Source organism: Malus sylvestris, chromosome 14 (assembly GCF_916048215.2).
Source record: "Malus sylvestris chromosome 14, drMalSylv7.2, whole genome shotgun sequence".
In the NCBI taxonomy this organism is placed as follows: Eukaryota; Viridiplantae; Streptophyta; class Magnoliopsida; order Rosales; family Rosaceae; genus Malus; species Malus sylvestris.
In genome coordinates this window covers 14,235,230-14,256,235 of record NC_062273.1, presented here as the reverse complement: position 1 = coordinate 14,256,235, position 21,006 = coordinate 14,235,230, and the positions used below count along the sequence as shown (strand labels likewise).

General features: G+C 38.6%; 1 protein-coding gene across 1 annotated transcript; it reads left to right on the top strand.

The window, feature by feature from the left end:
* The first annotated feature begins 12,727 nt into the window (after positions 1-12,727).
* On the top strand, positions 12,728-13,473 carry LOC126598462 (protein LURP-one-related 3-like). The gene has a single exon (XM_050264829.1). It carries the CDS (start codon positions 12,829-12,831, stop codon positions 13,378-13,380), a length of 552 nt encoding a protein of 183 aa, XP_050120786.1. The 5' UTR covers positions 12,728-12,828; the 3' UTR covers positions 13,381-13,473.
* The last annotated feature ends 7,533 nt before the right edge of the window (positions 13,474-21,006 follow it).

Below are 21,006 nucleotides of genomic sequence, written 5' to 3'. Positions count from 1 at the left end.
GGAAAATTCTTAAGCAATAACTCTCTGAATGTACTTCTTGCACACAATTGGTGCCCTTATAAAAGAAAGGGTGAAGGAAAAAAATTGTCCTAGCTAAGAACAAGTAAGAACATTTGAATACATATGCAAACTATTAACACTTTAAAGTAGGCATGCATTCAAAAACAATTCATAAAACCCATGACTTTCAAAGCCTAGTATATGGTGAACCAATAAACTCTTTAACAACATTAAAGAGAAGTAAAGATTTAGAGTTTCTTTACCCTTGAAGCTCATCCTTGTTTACACAAGGGATTCACCCAAGTGGAGGGCCTTCAAGTCACCTCCAAGCTCCTTGGATATTCCTTGTGATTTTCCTCCTTTTAGTGCTCCTTTGCTTCTTTGAGGATTTTAGGATTTGTTCTCCAAAACACCAAAAATTTGATGTCTCTAACTCTCCACACCAAGGATGTATCTTGTGAAGATAATATGGATGAATTAAGAAAACCCTAATTAGAAATAAAGCTGTAAAGTTCCTTTTATACTTCATTTCAAGTGAGTGGCAAACTTGTAATTAATCCAAGCTTGCCCATTCACCCTAATGGCCGGCCATATTAATGTTATTGGGCTATTTGCCCATTTTGTTTTAGTTGTCATACAACTTAAACATAATGGGCCTTTTGGACCAAAATGCTTTTGGGCCCCAAAACCCAAAACCAACATATAAGCCCAATACAAACCTTTCGTAAAATTAATTAACTAATTAATTAATCTTGACCATTCTTCAATTAAACCATTTAATTGCATATCCATTTCATTTAATTTCTTCACTATCACCCTTACTCGGTGTATGATCCATTAGGTTCCAATTAGCGAGGTAGTGGGCGATTGTTACTCTTAACGATCGATTGTGAATTAAAACCACATTTCAATTCTCCCTTTTATGATTAGTGTTGCCTAATCATTAGGGCTTCCACAAACCATGAGTGACACCTAGCAGTATGTCATGGTTACCCAAGCTAAGTAGAATTGGTTGGAGAACCTATCCAGTTACAACTACAATGCAATACGGTCATTCTCTAATACAATACTCTTAATCACATTGTTTGAATGATAGTTTGTTTCATGTCTACTATCCAATGCGATACTTCTCTATATGATTCCCTTGAATATGATTTGGAACAAACTTCCTAAGTCATATTCATTTGCTTTGGCCAAAGACTTACGAATCATATCTTAGAGTATTTTCCTTCCACCATGGAAGGTTAGAGATCCCTTGTTGTGCATTCATATGCCTACACGACTAGATAACTTGACCCCAACAATGTTGTGGACACTCCGATGGAATGCCGTTGACATGATCAAAGATCAAGGACCTAACCATTAGACATCTATGATGCCTCAGGTCAAAGGACTACTTTGCATATTGCAACTTTCGAGTTCTTACATGACATGTATGTTCGAACTCTCTTTTGATCGTTGTTCAGTGTACTCGATTACTCTTTCGAGCACCTATGTGTTTGTCTTAGTGTCCAACACCAAATGACTTGAGACTAGTCATACTCACGCTTGAGTCAACATAACACATACTAGCCTTAGCGGATTGTCAATGCCCAATCGGCAATCCTATGGCTAGGAACGTTTTAGGAATGAACATAAGAGAATGGTCTCGATAATCTAACTCACTTAGATCACTTGTCTCTTAGATCAAATACATCCCTTGGATTCCCTTATTACTTAAACACATGATACAATAAATAGTGATTAACAATAAGCTTTGCCCTTCATTAAACATATAAAAGTTTAATACATTAAGTATTCCAAAAAGCTATTACATCAAATGAGTGGCTTTGTGGGCATACTTCCAATAATCTCCCACTTGCACTCAAAGCCATCCTCCCATGTATCTAATACCCATCATTTCCATATGACGGTCAAGCTGGATTTGAGACATTGGCTTTGTCAGTGGATCTGCTACGTTATCAGCTGAAGCAACTTTGAGAATGTTGACTTTCCCCTCGGCAACATATCTTCTAATGATATTAAAACGCCTGTCAAAATGCTTGTTCTTTTGATGAGCCTTGGGTTCCTTGGCTTGAGCTATCGCCCCACTATTATCACAGTACAAAGTTACTGGTGATGTAATGGTTGGAACCACTCCAAGTTCAGTGATGAACTTTTTCATCCAGAACGCTTCTTTACCGGCTTCAGCTGCAGCGACATATTCTGCCTCTGTTGTGGAATCAGCAATTACACTTTGTTTCTTGCTTTTCCAACTAACAACCCCACCATTCAGAGTGAATACATATTCGGAGTTGGAACTTCTATCATCGACGTCAGATTGGAAATCTGCGTCTGTATAGGCTTCCACTCATAACTCTGCTGCTCCTCCATATACGAGGAACATGTCCTTAGTTCTTCTTAAGTACTTAAGGACCGTCTTGACTGCTGCCCAGTGTTCTGGTCCTGGGTTAGATTGATATCGACTAGTAATGCTCACAGCATATGCGATATCAGGCCTTGTGCATATCATGGCATACATGAGACTCCCTATGGCGGAAGCATAAGGAATAGTATTCATTTGTCGTATCTCTTCAGGAGTCTTAGGTTCCATGGACTTAGAAAGGTGAATTCCATGTCTAACAAGAAGAAAACCTTTCTTAGATTGTTCCATCTGGAACCTACTTAGCACCTTATCAATGTACATAGATTGGGATAATCCAATTAATTTTCTGGATCTATCACGATAGAGCTTTATCCCAAGTACATAAGATGCATCTCCTAAATCTTTCATGTGGAATGTTTTGGACAACCACACTTTTACAGAAGAAAGTATTGCAATGTCATTCCCGAATAGTAATATGTCATCTACATATAACACTAGGAATACTACTGCTTCCCCAACGACCTTTTGATAAACACAATTGTCGTCTTCGTTTTGAGTAAAACCAAACGTTTTGATTTCAGTGTCGAAACAAATGTTCTAGCTCCTAGAGGCTTGCTTAAGTCCATAAATGGACCTTTGAAGCTTGCATACCTTAGTCTTTTCAGACTTGGACATGAAACCTTCGAGTTGAGTCATATAGAGCTCTTCCTCTAGGTAGCCGTTCAGAAAGGCCGTCTTCACGTCCATTTGCCATATCTCATAATCATGGTACGTAGCTATAGCAAGCAAAATCAGAATGGACTTAATCATGGCTACATGAGAGAAAGTTTCTTCATAGTCAATCCCTTCTCTTTGCCTGTAACCCTTGGCTACTAGTCTAGCCTTATAAGTCTCCATGTTCCTTTCAACGCCTATCTTCCTCTTGAAGACCCATTTGTTTCCAACAGGTACAATACCTTCTAGAGGGTCTACAAGAGTCCAGACCTGATTTTGATACATGGAATCCATCTCGGATTTCATGGCCTCTTGCCATCTCTTTGAATCAATGTCGGACATTGCTTCAGTGTAGTCCCTAGGGTCCTCCTTTGTGTCATTGTCACCTAGAAGGTGCAATTCCGTAAAGTCATTGTCTAAGCCATACCTCTTAGGTGGCTTACTAACCCGTTCAGATCTACGTGGAGCTAGGGGTTTAGGAACAGGGTTGTCAATATGTCGAGTGCTTGTTTGTGGTTCATTATTAATCTAATTAATTTCCATCTCTTTGCTTATAGTTCCTTTGAGAACGAATTCGTCCTCTAGAAACTTAGCAGTTCTGGCGACAAAGACTTTCTGGTCGTCAGGATGGTAGAACTCATATCCCATAGTTTCTCTAGGATATCCCACAAAATAGCATCTAACTGATCTCGCTTCAAGCTTAGTAGCTTCAAGCTTCTTGACATATGCTTCACAACCCCAAATCTTAACATGATTAAGACTTGGCTTTCTTCCATGCCATATCTCATAGGGCGTTTGTGAAACTGACTTGGAAGGTACTCTATTAAGCAAGTAAGCTGCTGTATATAGAGTGTATCCCCAGAATGTTACTGGTAGATCAGCGGAACTCATCATAGAACGAACCATGTTCATCAAGGTTCGATTTCTCCTTTCAGAAACTCCATGAAGTTGTGGAGTTCCTTGTGGAGTCCACTGTGATATTATTCCACACTCTTTGAGATAATCTAGGAACTCATTACTCAGATATTCACCCCCTCGATCCGATCTTAGGATCTTTATTTGTTTCCCAGTTTGCTTCTCAACTTCATTCTTGAATTCCTTGAACCTTTCAAAGGATTCTGACTTGTACTTCATAAGATACACATAGCCAAACCGAGAGTGATCGTCGGTGAATGTGATATAGTAGGAGAAGCCTCCTCTCGACGTAGTAGACATAGGTCCACATACGTCAGTGTGGATTAACCCTAGAATTTCAGTGGCACGCTCTCCTTTTCCAGTAAATGGAGATTTGGTCATCTTCCCTTTCAAGCAACATTCACAAGTATCCATCTGGTCATTACCTAATGGGCGGTTATATCCGTCTTTCGACATCTTGTGAATCTTATCAAGGTTCACATGTCCAAGTTTAAGATGCCACATCTTTTCTTGGTTAACTTCTTCTCTAGCCCTTTTGGGTTTTGAGGTATTCCCGCTTGCAATACAGTGTATCCCACTATTTGTCTCTAAGTGAAAAAGTCCCTCTATCATATTACCATGAGAGATAATACGACCGTTCAAGTACAAAGTGCAACTCATTTTGTCAAACAATACTGAGTGCCCATCTCGTAAAAGCTTAGAGATGGAAATCAAATTCTTTATACATGAAGGAAAATATAAACATTGTTTAAGTTCCAGGACTTCCCCAGAGGGTAGGTTAAGCATGTAGGTGCCTATTGCTTTTGCAGAGATTTTAGTGTCGTTCCCAACTCGCACAACCATCTCCCCATTGCGCAGTGACTTGCTCCCCGCTAGTCCCTTTATCGTATTACAGATATGTTGACTAGCGCTGAATCAAATATCCAGGAATTGGAGCTCACTGTAAAAGCACTCTCTATGACAGAAATAGTCTCTTCAAAAGTTCGTGTCATAAGGCTCGCAATGCGCACCCTGTATTTCTTCTTCCAACGTTCATCCTTTCCACAATGAAAGCATGTTCCTTTGGATTTCTTTGCCTTCTTCTTATGCAACCTTTTCCTTGTGATTGCATTCTCACTCCCACTGTCCCTTTTGAAACCTTTTTCAAATTTACAGCACATGTCAATCATCTCGTTTAAAGCATGATCGAATCTATTCACTTTATAGTTTACAATAAACTTAGTGAAATCATCCGAGAGAGATGCAAGGAAAAAGTCTTGGGCCATTTTCCCATCGATGGAAGTTCCTAAACTTTTAAGATCTTTAAATATCTTTTCCATCTTTTGTCCATGTTTATGGACCGATGTCCCCTTTGCCATTTTGGCATTCATTAGACTACAAACATTTGAGAATCGTACATTACTAGTCTCAATGTCATGCATCTTATGCAAACTTTCAACCATGGCACAAGAAGTGTCCATGTGCTTATGTAACTTCATAAGCTCCTCACTAAGTGAAGTAAGGATTAAGCATTTGGCTTGTAAATCATCCTCATAGTGTCTAATATAATTTTGACACTCCTCCTTTGAAGCTAGTTTCGTAGGAGGTATATGAGGAGGGGATTGCTTAAGCACATACAATATGTCTTTCACCTTTGAGACATTCTCAATGTGGCGATACCAAGCAAGGAAACGTTGGCCCTTAAGGCCCTTTTTGTCAAGTATAATGGTGGGTATAATTTTAGGCATTTCGTTAACTACATAACATAACAGAAATCGTATTAGATTGTTTGTTTAAAACTATTTGATTGGGTCTTTGAATCAAATAGTAACACCCACTATTTTTGGCAAATTCCACATCCCTCAATAGAATTCGAGAGTTATATTGAACTCTTAGCAGGGTATGGGAGACTCACCATTACCAAGCCCACCTCACGATGATACGATGTTGGCTAGCAAAAATAATGATGAGAGAATAACGCATTATTCATTTACAACCATTTGTAATTACCCATCCGTTTGGCCTCTAGAGAATGTTGCCTCACGATGATACGATGTCGGCTCCATTGCACTTAGTTTAAGTTATTCCCACCATGCTTAGTTTGTGAAGGGGTTCAAGAATAGCCTCACGATGATACGATGTCGGCTATCCTCGTTGCCTACACTCACCTCATCATATGTTTATGGACTCCTCCTGGATGTAAACACATACTTTGAACTCCCCCATGATAGGGTGAAGCCGGTGCATGAGTCACAAACGATTGGAGCCCACCACAATGGAAAGCCTACGAAGAGATGTTCAAAACATTTCTCGCTTATCAACTTAATATTCGTTTGTCGAGGGAGTAGTTTTGGGCTACATCAAAATCATTTTAATCATATTAAAAGAACTTGGGCCTATCACAACTATTGGTCCAAGTTAATATGAATTTAGTAGTTTATAATACTCCCACTATTTCGAAGAAATAAGTGAGACTATATGAAACTACTAACGAATGCATTGCATCCTCATATGGACTATATAGTCATATTAAGTCTTAGGATGATTATGAACCGTTTAATTTGATCCAACACGAGCCTTGTGTTGGACCTTGGGTTTAAGGTAGATAGTTGTTGATTTTAGTTACGCGTTTAATCCAATTAAACCGTTATTTCCTATTGGGCGTTGGACCCAACTATTCCATTTTGCATACAATTAAACAAAAGGAATACATGAAATAATAAGAAGGGCTTATGCCCTTTTACAACACAAATGATGGACTTATGTCCATTTACAACAAATTGAATTAATCAAATTACATTCAAATCTATTCTACCAAACCCAAACATTCATAATGTAAAGCGGCCAATCACATAGCTCAATTATCGAGGCCTTTGGTTCATAATCACCCTTTTCTCAATTAATCACATTAACTAAGAAAGCAACTTAAAAAATTGGTTTTTGGATCCATAGAATTGATTTAAATGGAACTAAATGAAATGAAAATCCAATTCTCATTAAAGAGACAAAACAATTTTGTTCTCATTTTATTTGGGCCAAAAGGAAACTATGACCACAACAATTGGGCCACAATGCAAATACATAAACTTTTGGGGTCACTTTGTAAAAACACAATAGTCCACAACTTCATGTAAATACAACTATATCCCAAAGTTTTAATAATGTAAAAACATCATTAAAGGAGCAAAACAATTTGTCCTTTAGAGTTTTTGGGCCTTAACGTAAAAACGTAAACTTTTGGGCCAAAGTGCAAAAACACAAAAGTATCAAAACTTTATGTAATTGCACAAAAGGCCCCAAAAGTACCCCACTTGTTGGGGTGGCCAGCCAAGGAGAGAAGAAATGAAAATTTTCTAAAAAGTTTTTGCAAGTTGATTTTGGTGGGTGAGGTAAAGGTGATTTGGATGGTTTGTAAGAAAAAAAAAATTAAAGTCTATGACAAACATTAAAACCATTTCATCACATCTCACCAATAACCATCAACCATCAAATAATAAACCAAAACTTTATGAAAAACATAAAACTTTTGAATCAAAACTTCAAACCTTTTTGTTCTTGGCAAGAACTTCAAGAACATTTGAAGAACACCATGAAAACTTATAATAGCTCCATGAATGTTTTCATTCACCAAAACTCAATTTTTCACCACTCAAAAGAGGGCTAATATCCTAGGGTACTTAGGGGTTCCAAAAGTCACCTTAAAACCATTTTAACAAGACAAACATGAACCCAAAAAATCACCCTAAGGATTTGGCCGAATTTCCAAAACACATGGCACCAAATTTTAGTTCCAATATTCATGCTTAAATGAAATACATCTACAACATTTGAGATGCTAAATTTTCTAGCAAAATTTATATATTCAAAAGCAAGAACAAAGCTTGTAACATTTACAACATTTAAATCATAAATCATGAAAATCACAAAACCCAAAAGGATTCACCATAAACTAGGCCTAGGCTCTGATACCACTTGAAGGAAAAAAATTGTCCTAGCTAAGAACAAGTAAGAACATTTGAATACATATGCAAACTATTAACACTTTAAAGTAGGCATGCATTAAAAAACAATTCATAAAACCCATGACTTTCAAAGCCTAGTATATGGTGAACCAATAAACTCTTTAACAACATTAAAGATAAGTAAAGATTTAGAGTTTCTTTACCCTTGAAGCTCATCCTTGTTTACACAAGGGATTCACCCAAGTGGAGGGCCTTCAAGTCACCTCCAAGCTCCTTGGATATTCCTTGTGATTTTCCTCCTTTTAGTGCTCCTTTACTTCTTTGAGGATTTTAGGATTTGTTCTCCAAAACACCAAAAATTTGATGTCTCTAACTCTCCACACCAAGGATGTATCTTGTGAAGATAATATGGATGACTTAGGGAAGAAGAGATTGCTAGATGTCCCTCCCCTAAGTGGCCGGCCTCTTTAGAGAAAAATGAGAGAAAGTGTTTCACCCAATTTCTTTAAGAAAACCCTAATTAGAAATAAAGCTGTAAAGTTCCTTTTATACTTCATTTCAAGTGAGTGGCAAACTTGTAATTAATCCAAGCTTGCCCATTCACCCTAATGGCCGGCCATATTAATGTTATTGGGCTATTTGCCCATTTTGTTTTAGTTGTCATACAACTTAAACATAATGGGCCTTTTGGACCAAAACGCTTTTGGGCCCCAAAACCCAAAACCAACATATAAGCCCAATACGAACCTTTCGTAAAATTAATTAACTAATTAATTAATCTTGACCATTCTTCAATTAAACCATTTAATTGCATATCCATTTCATTTAATTTCTTCACTATCACCCTTACTCGGTGTACGATCCATTAGGTTCCAATTAGCGAGGTAGTGGGCGATTGTTACTCTTAACGATCGATTGTGAATTGAAACCACATTTCAATTCTCCCTTTTATGATTAGTGTTGCCTAATCATTAGGGCTTCCACAAACCATGAGTGACACCTAGCAGTATGTCATGGTTACCCAAGCTAAGTGGAATTGGTTGGAGAACCTATCCAGTTACAACTACAATGCAATACGGTCCTTCTCTAATACAATACTCTTAATCACATTGTTTGAATGATAGTTTGTTTCATGTCTACTATCCAATGCGATACTTCTCTATATGATTCCCTTAAATATGATTTGGAACAAACTTCCTAAGTCATATTCATTTGCTTTGGCCAAAGACTTACGAATCATATCTTAGAGCATTCTCCTTCCACCATGGAAGGTTAGAGATCCCTTGTTGTGCATTCATATGCCTACACGACTAGATAACTTGACCCCAACAATGCCGTGGACACTCCGATGGAATGCCGTTGACATGATCAAAGATCAAGGACCTAACCATTAGACATCTATGATGCCTCAGGTCAAAGGACTACTTTGCATATTGCAACTTTCGAGTTCTTACATGACATGTATGTTCGAACTCTCTTTTGATCGTTGTTTAGTGTACTCGATTACTCTTTCGAGCACCTATGTGTTTGTCTTAGTGTCCAACACCAAATGACTTGAGACTAGTCATACTCACGCTTAAGTCAACATAACACATACTAGCCTTAGCGGATTGTCAATGCCCAATCGGCAATCCTATGGCTAGGAACGTTTTAGGAATGAACATAAGAGAATGGTCTCGATAATCTAACTCACTTAGATCACTTGTCTCTTAGATCAAATACATCCCTTGGATTCCCTTATTACTTAAACACATGATACAATAAATAGTGATTAACAATAAGCTTTGCCCTTCATTAAACATATAAAAGTTTAATACATTAAGTATTCCAAAAAGTTATTACATCAAATGAGTGGCTTTGTGGGCATACTTCCAACAAAGGGTAACAGGGCCGTTGGTTCAAAAATCGAAAAGGCACCACTCTTCGGATTTCGAAAAAGCAACACTCGCCACATGCAACATCAGCTCCTCGGGTATCACAGATAACTTTGCCAAAGATGGCTGACAAAATTAGACACATAAATTTTAAAGGATCAGCTACCCTAATATTACCCACAAGGGTAAAGGAACAGCACCACTGCTTGATAACTAGAAAGTCCAAATGTGGGTCAACCTCCGTGCTTCGTGGCAAGGTAGACTGGCAAAAATGCCCAACCTTTACTCACATTCAAGAAAACACTCCTAACAAGATTTCTTGCTAAAAAATCGAAGAGGCACAGCTCTCCAAATCTCGAGAGCCAGACTCCCAACAAGATTACGTGCTAAAAAATCGAAGAGGCACTGCCCTCCGAATCTCAAGAGCTAAACTCCCAACAGGATTACGTGCTCAAAAATCAAAGAGGCACCGCCCTCCGAATCTCGAAAGCCAGACTCCTAACATGATTACTTTCTCAAAAATCGAAGAGACACTGCTCTTCGAATTTCAAGAGTCAGACTCCTAACAGGATTGTTTTCTTAAAAATGGAAGAGGCACCGCTCTCCGAATCTCGAAAGCCAGACTCCCAACAGGATAACGTGCTCAAAAATCAAAGAGGCACCGCCCTTCGAATCTCGAGAGCCAGACTCCCAACAGGATTACTTTCTCAAAAATCGAAGAGACACTGCTTTCTGAATCTCAAGAGTTAGACTCCCAACAGGATTACTTTCTCAAAAATCGAAGAGGCACCATTCTCTAAATCTTTAGAGCCAGACCCTCGACAAGATTGCTTGTTCAAAAACTGAAGAGGCATCTCTCTCCGAACTTCGAGAGTCAGATTTCTTTAGATAAAGCTTGTCTGCAATCTTCACACGCAACATCAGCTTTCCAGATACCACAGACCACTTTTTCAAAGTGCTTTGACAAAGTTAAAACATGTGAAGCTTGCAGCTCCCACTACATTACTATGACCAAGAAGGGTAAAGGAATGACATTACTACATGTTGTTAGGGAGACTCCTATATATGTCAACCTCCATCCTCCACAGCTAGGCAGACCTGCAAATAAAAAAAAATGCTCAACTTTTCTTCACATCCGAGAGGGCACTCTCAGCAGAGTCTCTCGAAATACTCACCTTATTTTCCTCCCGAAAATACCTCTGCAAAAAAGCCACACTATAACAAAAGTATCTCATATCATCAGGGTTAAAAGCAAGAGTATCTCATATCATGCTTTTTCCTTGTCTTTTCCTTTAGCCTTGTTCTTACCTGCAAGACAAGGAGAAAGAGAGCAATCAGTCAGCACTTGGAATCAAGCTTCTAGTCAGGAACTGACTGCCTGGAACCCCTTGCCTGATTACTTACCTAGCATTGCTCTCGAGTACTCATTTTCAACATCTTATACTTCCAGAGAAGATACCACATCTGCCTGAAGAACAGATAGGGCAAGTGAGAAGGATACAAGGAAGCATATGGAGACAAGCGTAACAAAATATGTGCCGATACATCCACTACTTTGTCAACAGCAAAAGTATCTCATATCATCAGGGTTGAACGTACTCTAGATTTAATGGACTTGTTTTGACCCTCAAATTCTTGAGTCGGCTTTATACTCTGGAGGAAACCAGGAAACCCTCAAGCCCAGTTCAAGAATAAGCCTGTGGAAAGTTACTTCTTCAAAAGCAAAAGTATCTCATATCATCTCTTCTCCATTTGTTTCTCCTTATACTTGTTGCTGTTTACGACACAAGGAGAAGGAGAACAATCAATCGGAAGCCGAAGTCGAACTTCCGATCCAAGTTGCTTGCTTGGAAGTCTGATTGCTTACCTTGTCTGTTACCTCCTTCGGCAAATCTCCTAGCTCGGCGAATTGGGGGACTCCTACTATAGGGTTTGTATCGCACTTAACCAAGCCCGAAACTACAAGTAAGCTTCAATTGAAATTGATACATTACCTTGTGCATCTTCATCGGTTAAAGATACCACCTTTGGATGGAGGAAAAGTACTTCCAGAGAAGATGTCACATCTACATATGAGACAGATAAGACAAGTGAAAATGATACCACACTTCGGTACTTAGAAGTTTCATGATTACTCAATGACTTGGATCTTGCAAGTCCCCAACCGAGGAGCTTCCCTCACTCGGGAACTTAGGCGAGCACTGTTTGTACTATACTTGACCAATCCCAAAACTACTGAGCACCGGTAAACGTTATACCGTCAAGGACCCAGAAGAGTTTCCCTCCAACTAGGAGGCCAATCACAGCGCGACACGTGTCGACATCAGAAGCCAATCATAGCACGTATCAACATCAGAAGCCAATCACAATACGACACGTGTCAATGTCATAATGAAACTAGAAACTCTCTTCTATAAATAGAGATCATTCTCTCACAATATTTCCTAATGTCATTTGTACTAAATCATTCAGTAGTACTCACTAAAGGAGAGCTTGAACCTATGTACTTGTGTAAACCCTTCACAATTAATGAGAACTCCTCTACTCCGTGGATGTAGCCAATCTGGGTGAACTACGTACATCTTGTGTTTGCTTCCTTGTCTCTATCCATTTGCATACTTATCCACACTAGTGACCGGAGCAATCTAGCGAAGGTCACAAACTTGACACTTTCTGTTGTACCAAAGTCCTCGTTGATTTTGTGCATCAACACATTCTATATAATATACTGTATGCTACGCAGTTTCCTCTATTTTATTGCACAAATGCATACTTTAAAAAACGTGGAGTTTTGCAAAACTTATAAAAACATATATATATTCAGAAAATTTAATAATCGTCGTGGTCCTCTCCGAGGGCGGATAAATTACTAACTTGACTCTGTAGTAATCACACACCAAGCATCTCTTCCTCCATAATCAAACCAAAAACTTCTCTCATCTCACAGCTCCCAAATGGCCACGGTTCATCTCTAAATCTTACACCAACTAGTACTACTTCCTGTTCTAGAAGTGAGCATATGACTTCAAAGAGAGAAACCTTCACTATATGGATGAAATCGCTTGTGATGCAAGGAAATGGGTGCACTACCTTTGATGAAAATGGAAAAGTTGTTTATCGCATAGATAACTACGACAACAAGCACAACAACAAAGTTTATCTCATGGATCTCCGCGGGAAACTTCTCTTTACTCTAGGTGAGAAGAAAATGAGCGTTTTTACAAGTTGGAATGGGTACAAAGGCAACGATATTGGTGCCAAGAAGCGAATGTTTCAAGTGAGAAAAAGTTGTAGAATTAATCTTGGAAATAAAGCCTGTTCTTGTAAAGTAACAATGGGATCTGATAGAAATTGCTACAAGTTAGAGGGTTTGAATTGTAAATCATCATTATCAACTTTCAGAATAAGAGACAGCAATGGAAGAATTGTAGCAGAGGCAAAGAGAAAGCAGTCAAGTTCAGGAGTAGTTTTTGGAGATGATGTGCTGACTTTGGTGGTGGAGCCTCACGTTGATCACTCCTTCATCATGGCTCTTGTCACTGTTTATGGCTTAATTAGACATCCAATATGATTCTTAGAGCAGTCTCAGATACATGTATGGATAGATGTCTAAATAGTAGAGCAGCATGGTAAAATCAATTTAGTTTGTGTGTTTTTTATAACCAATTTTTGGTTTTTTTTTTTTCTTTTTTTTTATTTGTGTGGGAATTCAACCTTTAACTCTGTGAGACATACATATATGGATCCAGCTTTTCTCCTAATTAATTTTCAGACACGCTGATTAATTACTCATTCTTTTCGGTCAAATACTATATTTATTTTACTTCGTGGTGATTTTAGTTTTTAAATACAATGACATTTTCTACACTAGGGGGAGTTTCACAAAGCTGTACAATGGGTAACTTTCCGAAAACAAAAATAAAAGCCCTAATCTTGTTGGCTGGTTGATACATTTCTATAATAGTATTTCATCACATCCATCTATTAACACATGCCATTAGGGTGGTTTAACAAAAGAAATAGAATTACAATTTAGGGATGTTAATTCAAATAAGTGAGTTTTCTCCAAAAAAAAAAAAAAAAAAAAAAAAATCAAATACGTGAGAAAATAAATTAAGATTATCCCGTAACGTACGAGAAAAATATTGTAACAACCAAATGATTGTTGCAGTCCTATTAGATTAGGAATGTGATTGTATAAATCCTAGTAGATCTAGGAATATCTCTTATATTCCTATTATTAGTTAATTACCTATTAGAGTTGTAATCCTAAAAGGATAAGGAATTAACTTTCGCTACTACTATAAATAAAGGCACAATGGGGTGATACAACACTTACCTCACAATTACACATCTCTCTCTTCTCTCTCTATGCCACACCCTCTCTCTCTTTTTGGCCTCCATAATTGTTTAAGTAAATTATGCCTACAATACATTATCAGTATGTTCTTGACGCTATGCCAAAGAGAGTTTGTTCTTCAATCAGGAGAGTATTACGTTTTAATCATTCTTTTTATGATTAATTTATTATTTTGTTGAATTGATCTACATGCTATTGATTCCATTTAATTTTTCTATGTTGAACGTGATACAACGCATTGGAGATGCAATTCTAGCTTTCAGAGAAGGATCTTCTACAAATTCAAAGGCTTTTGTTGTTTTCTGTCAATTAGGTATGCTTAAAATAAATAAAGATATTTGAAACGACCATGAAGCATAAAAATATTCCCCATGATACATGAACCCCCTACATTTATATTTACCTTCCAATATATATATATATATATATATATATATGTATGTATGTATGTATATGTATATGTATATGTATAGTATATGTTTCATATATTTGTCAATATACATGTTTCATGCATTACGCAATTAAATTGCCATGTGGAATTGTGAGTCAAAGCATATAAATAAATTAGAAGCAAATTGGGTGGTTTTCAAACCCTAAACATGTCGGGAAAAAAAAATTGCATTAGGCCCTGTGCGGCACCACTACCGCACCACCATCATGGCACCACCAGACCATCACTGGCCTGAAGCCCAGTCGTGTGGCGTACATCATGACATGGTGACGTTTTTGTCACCCTTTGACCACACGGCAGCAGCCTTTGGGCTTGCTGCGTTGACCCAGACATCCCAAGGCCTTTGGCTTGATAAACCTAATTGGCTTGTAGACCCTTAGCCTAACCAAAAGCTTGCAGCATTTTGGCCTGATGTCCCACGATGTCCTGTAGGCCACTGTGCTATGCCATGCACCCCGGCCTGCTTGCTCGCAGACTTGTCTGCTAAGCTTGGCTTGCCCTAACCCGAACCTAGCTTCAACTAGGCTTCCCACGCCAACCCAACGGCCCGCTCTTTGTTGGGCTTGCACCCGTTCCCAATTACTTGGCCCAAACGTTAACAGCTGTTGCTACTGGGCTCCCAGTCTCGACCTGTAGCCTGTAGCCACATATGGGCTGCTCTTGCAGCCAAACCCAAGCCCAATTGCCTTTAGGGCCTTGCCCTACTTACGTAACCCAGGCCAATTACCAATGGGCTATGGTTTTTCAAATCAAAAGCTATTATTTAGCATTTTAAATAATTTTAACCCGAATGTTATTGTTATTTTGCTTCCACGATCAACCCCGTTTGGTCCCGATCTATTGAATTAATTAAAAGTGACCTGTAGTCCATTAAAAGTGACCCCGTTGACATATTTTTGTAGTAACGAAGCTCTCACACTTGAGTTCCCGAAGTAACTCAAATCCACTATACTTAAATCAGCATATTGCATTCTATATTTCTTGCAGGAACCTCTCCTTTATGAACTAAACGTTCATAAACTAAATTGAACCTGTAGTTTCAAATTTAGTGCCTTTGAAACCCATAGTTTTCATAAAACAATACACCCATGGAAACCGGACGTTTTTCATGAAAACCATGTCTTAGAACTTAAATGTTCTAACTTTGATGCTTATGGATGATTCATTCCTATAGCACCAATCATAATCTTGTTCCCTCCACTACAGTGAATTGTCAAATCGTCACAAGTTTGATTTTCCCTGATTTGGATGTTTCTAACAGAAACCACTTTATGTGGGATATGAAACGTGAATCTCCACTTGACTATCAAGAAACTGAGACATCATTGTAGCCAACAATGGGATGCAAAAGCTGAATAAGCATCCGCCATGATCTTTATTCAGAGACTTATGCCCGAAACATTACAAACGGAAGTATCTCTCGAACAAGGATTCCATGGCTATTTGGCTCGCTCTTACGGACTGTCTGATCATGCGAGATATTGCTTGAAGCACAACATGATTATGTCCATGAATGAGTACAATCCTGAAGTTTCTAAATCCAATAGAATTTTGATTGGAGATTACTTTTTCTCGTCCTACCATGTTTCTAACTCCCTCCTAAGGCAGCAGTGTAGAAAGCGGAAGTTTACCAAATTCTCGGATCTAAGTACTACCACAAGCATGAGAGAAAGGTATAGACCCAACTTTGGGTCAAGTTTACCGAACGGTATAGACCCAGTTCAACCAGAGTCTACCAAATGGCTTAACCCAGTTCAGTCAAAGCTTACCGAATGATGATGCCCTATTTCGACAGGGATGCATCGAAGGGCATACTCTACTTCGACAGAGATGCACCAAACGATACTACTCTGCTTCGGTAAAGACCTACTGAACAGACCCCTCCAGCTTCGGCTGGAGCCTACCAAACCTAATTCAGGGTCTATCTTTCTCACCATCCAATTTTGAGATTGTTTTTACAACATATGGTAGAATTAGGGCCTGCCAAGGTGTGACATCTTGCCCAAAGCATGATCCTTGGCATCTAAGACCTAAAACTTCAAGAATAAAGGATATTATTCCCAAACCTCAACCCGGTAGAATCTACTTCCGTCTCAATGGAATAAATCATTGATTATGCACCTGTTCGTGCCTCTACCAATGTCATTGAGGAGTACCATTCTTGTAGTCAATCTATGAGACTAATTTTGCTCCACCAAACACCATTGGAAGAGCAAAATTTTGACATGAATGGCCTTGTTGGCCGAATCCCTTTAGTAACTTTGGTTTACTTTGTGAACATTTTTTCATGTTCTTGGATTCAAGTTTGGTGTTTGTTTTTCGTTATGGATAATCTTATTGATATTTTCCTTGAATACAAGTTAATTGAATCATGTTTCTTGTATACATGTGACCAAATTCAATTAAACACATGATTAGGTAGGAATGTGGGGAATGTGATACTACGCACACTAACTTTAGACCTAAATCACATCTCTAGAAAATACTTCCAGTTTATCCAACCTAATTAAAAGCATTGGCATGCTCCTCGTTCTATGAATGGTACTGAATTACCATGTTAGAGACCTTATACTCTATCCATTCTAAAAGAAATTCGTCGACTTTTCTTAAGGATATTCGAGATGACAATGGTCATTAATGAAACCACTGAAGAAAATAGAGTGAAATATCTTTGCACCACCTCCAAAAATGAGCTTAAAGCTTTGATTTGGGGCCAATGGGCTATCTCCCAACTAGGAACACGCTACATGTGGCCAGCTTGGAGCTTGGTGATTGAGTAGTTTACTTGTTTTGGCAAGACCATTTAGGACACTTAGGTCGAAAAATGATGCTATGACGCATCTTCGTACCCGAAGTACAGATCTTGTGCCCACAAGCACAAATTGCCAAGCCTGCTCATTCGAGAAATTGATTTCTAAGTCATCCCTCGCAAAGATACGAAACTACCTTCTTTTCACAGTGGAATGCAAACCATATAAATACTTATGGTTTTGGTTGATGAATCGACAAACTGGTCACATGTTTGTCCACACACATTGCTGCTAAACCCTGTGCCGATTAATGATTCACCACCCTACTTATCCCTTAAAGTCAGGGAGACTGGATAATGCTAGAGAGTTTATGTCGACAGTTTTCGATAAAGTATTGCATGTCTTTTGGGTTTATGATTGAACATCGAATTCCCACGTTCACCTTAAATAGCTTCGCCTAATGATTATAAAGCGCAATTTAAATGATCGCCCGAACTTTGGTGAACGTACCAAGTTTTTGATTTATGCCTAGGGCTATACAATCTTGTACGTAGCTATGTTGGTTTGCCTTGAGGCCCATTGTCACCTAACCTATTCGACGTTACAGTTAGTTACTGGGTACGAACCTAACACTTCGTATTTATGCGATTTGGGTGCGCATTCCATGTGCCAAGTTGCACCGCCGCAACATACCAATATGGGTCCTCAAAAAAGGATGTGAATCTTTGTCGATTATGATTCTCGTTCACACTAGCTCACTTAGAGCCCTTGCACGCGATCTTTTTACTGCTCATTTGCGAGTTGTCACTTTAATGAGACAATCTTCCCATCGTTAAGGGGATATAAGAACGTCAACATTCCTGTAGAATGGCGCAAATATGCGTGGACATTGCCCACTATGTCTCATCTCGATCCCCATACCGCACAAGTGTGATAAGCAAGTGTGATGAATTCTAATTTTCAAAATATTGCTCCGAACACATTCCTCTAATCTAACTAAAGTGACAAGATCATATACCATCTGCAAACATGCCTGCAAAGATAGACGTACTTAACGGACGTTGAGTCAACATCCCTTAAGGGTGTGCTGCCCCTGTTGGACGGTTTGGATGCCCCTGTTGGACGGTCCAGTACATCGTAGATAGCCATCAATTTGTCTTGGCCTGGAGCACAACATATCACTCGGTTCATAGGATTCATTTCCCTAGAAGAGGAAGATCATGATACAACAATGAATCCATACTTGATCACTGTCTCAGATTGTTTCCATCTCATGAGATTTATCCGGATTACTCTCAAGACTTAAAGTTCTTTGTCTAGTATACTAGTTTGGATGAGTTAATGGAATTGAAATGAGATTATCATCGATGATGTTTTCATTTATATGGTAGCTATCAACATAAATGAAAAGCGACGATATCGAACCGTGTTCCGTTGATTAAGTGACAATGTAGAACTGATTGGACAACCGAAATGACAATCCGGGTCAAATTCCTTACCAAAGTGTGTTTTGGACGTATCGTTCCTACACTACCCAAGGTAACCCTGTTATGGTACAAGTGGGAAAGGAAGCGTAATGAGATGAATGAAATAATGGGATATGATGCACGCCTTACGGCGCAAGGTTTCTTTCAAAATGTCCGGTGATTGATAGCAACATTATGAAATGTGGTTAGTGTTTTCTCCATGGGGATAAAGATACGGAAATTTACATGTAAGTTCGTGAAGAATTACATGGACTGACTCAAATAGTTCTAAAACAAGGAACACCCTCTTAACTTGTTTAAGGCGTTCACTTACGGATTGAAACAATCTGACGAATATGGTATACCCATCTAAGTGATTATTTGATCAGTCCAAGGATTGAATGAATGCCCTTGCGTGTTAAACTATGAAGTCTTATTCCAAATTGCTAGAGTTACAGTTTCTGTCGTTGACACGAATCTCACTAAGACTCTCGAAAAGCTTGAGAAAACTACATCGCGCCTGAAGACGGAATTTGAGATGAAGGATCTTAGGAAAACTCATTTATACCTTGACCTGAAGTTCATGCGTGTTCTGACAGTACCTTGGTCTACCAGTCAAACTACACCCCAAATGTGTTACCTTGGAGTATACCTATTTTCGTCCATATGTTATATGCAAATGAGATCCTTGAAGAGGTTATGGAATCCGAAATTCCATATCTAAGTTCAACTTTAAGCGTCGTTGTACTTATCTCATTGTATTAGACAAGACAACTCCCTCACTGTTGATCTATTGGTAAAGATGCAACATCGTGCCTACACGCAACCACTGAATTGGTATTAAAGACGTACCCTGAAGGTAATATGGATTTGGGCAAATCCCAACGCATCCCGAACGTATCCAACCTTCATGATCCTCGGAATGATGTTTGCCTTGTTTGTTATACTGACACTGGTTACTTATCAAACCCGCACAAGGTAAAATCCCTGAATGGTTATGTCTTTACCATTAGGAATATCACAATATATTGGAAGTCCATGATATGACCTTACTGCACTACGCCACAAGTGTGACATGGTTAGGAGTTCTTGTTGAGCATATTCAAAGTATTTGCTATTTTCATCCATCGTTGAGTCCCAACGACGATCCATGGAGACTATGCCGCATCTATCCACCCGACCAAAACGTGATACATCAACGAAGTCAACACTAAGACATATTGCGTCTACATCTACATCAGCAAAGCATCAGGATATTGAAGTCATGCAAGCCGATCCCATACAACCTTGCCGACCTCTACACGACGTCAACCTTCCAGAAGCTTGTCTAAGGAATTGGTATGCTTAACTATTCATATGCAATGTTTGTAGCTCTTATTTGGAAGTTCTGTCAAACTCAGGGGGAGTATCCAGAAGTATACTCACTTGATCTTAATGTACTCTTTTTCTCTACGATTAGGAGCATTTTTCCCACTGGGTTTTTGCTACCTAACTAGGTTTTAACGAGGCACCCGTCCAGGGATGATCATACCCTTGTGAGCTCTTCTACTTGCATCCAAAAGACGTATAGTTTTGACTTAATGCAACTTCTCACTTTTCTCCTTAGTCTATGGGTTTCCTCCCACCTTAGGTTTTACCATAGCAAGGTTTTGTGAGTTTTACATTTCATGCATTCTTTTGTTAATTTAAGACTCGCATTCGCTCATTGTGACAACGATTTCATCAACTGTACTTACTTCTTCACTGAAGATCTGATGCGCCATTTACTTGAGTATTTACACACTCAAGGAGGAGAGTTGCAGTCCTATTAGATTAGGAATATGATTGTATAAATCCTAGTAGATTTAGAAATATCTCTTATATTCCTATTAGTAGTTAATTACCTATTAGAGTTGTAATCCTAAAAGGGTAAGGAATTAATATTCTCTACTACTATAAATAAAGGCATAATGAGATGATACAATACACACCTCACAATTACACATCTCTCTCTTCTCTCTTTATGCCACACCCTCTCTCTCTTTCTGGCCTCCATAATTATTTAAGTAAATTATGCCTACAATAATAATTAATATTTTCGATATTTGAGACAAAAAAAAATATTTTCAACATTAAGTTGAAGTCAACTTAACGAGGATGATGATAACTACAAACAAATTAATAAAAGTTG

Coding starts and splice junctions, on each gene's coding strand:
- LOC126598462 (XM_050264829.1), top strand. CDS start 12,829: ATGACTTCAAAGAGAGAAACCTTCACTATATGGATGAAATCGCTTGTG.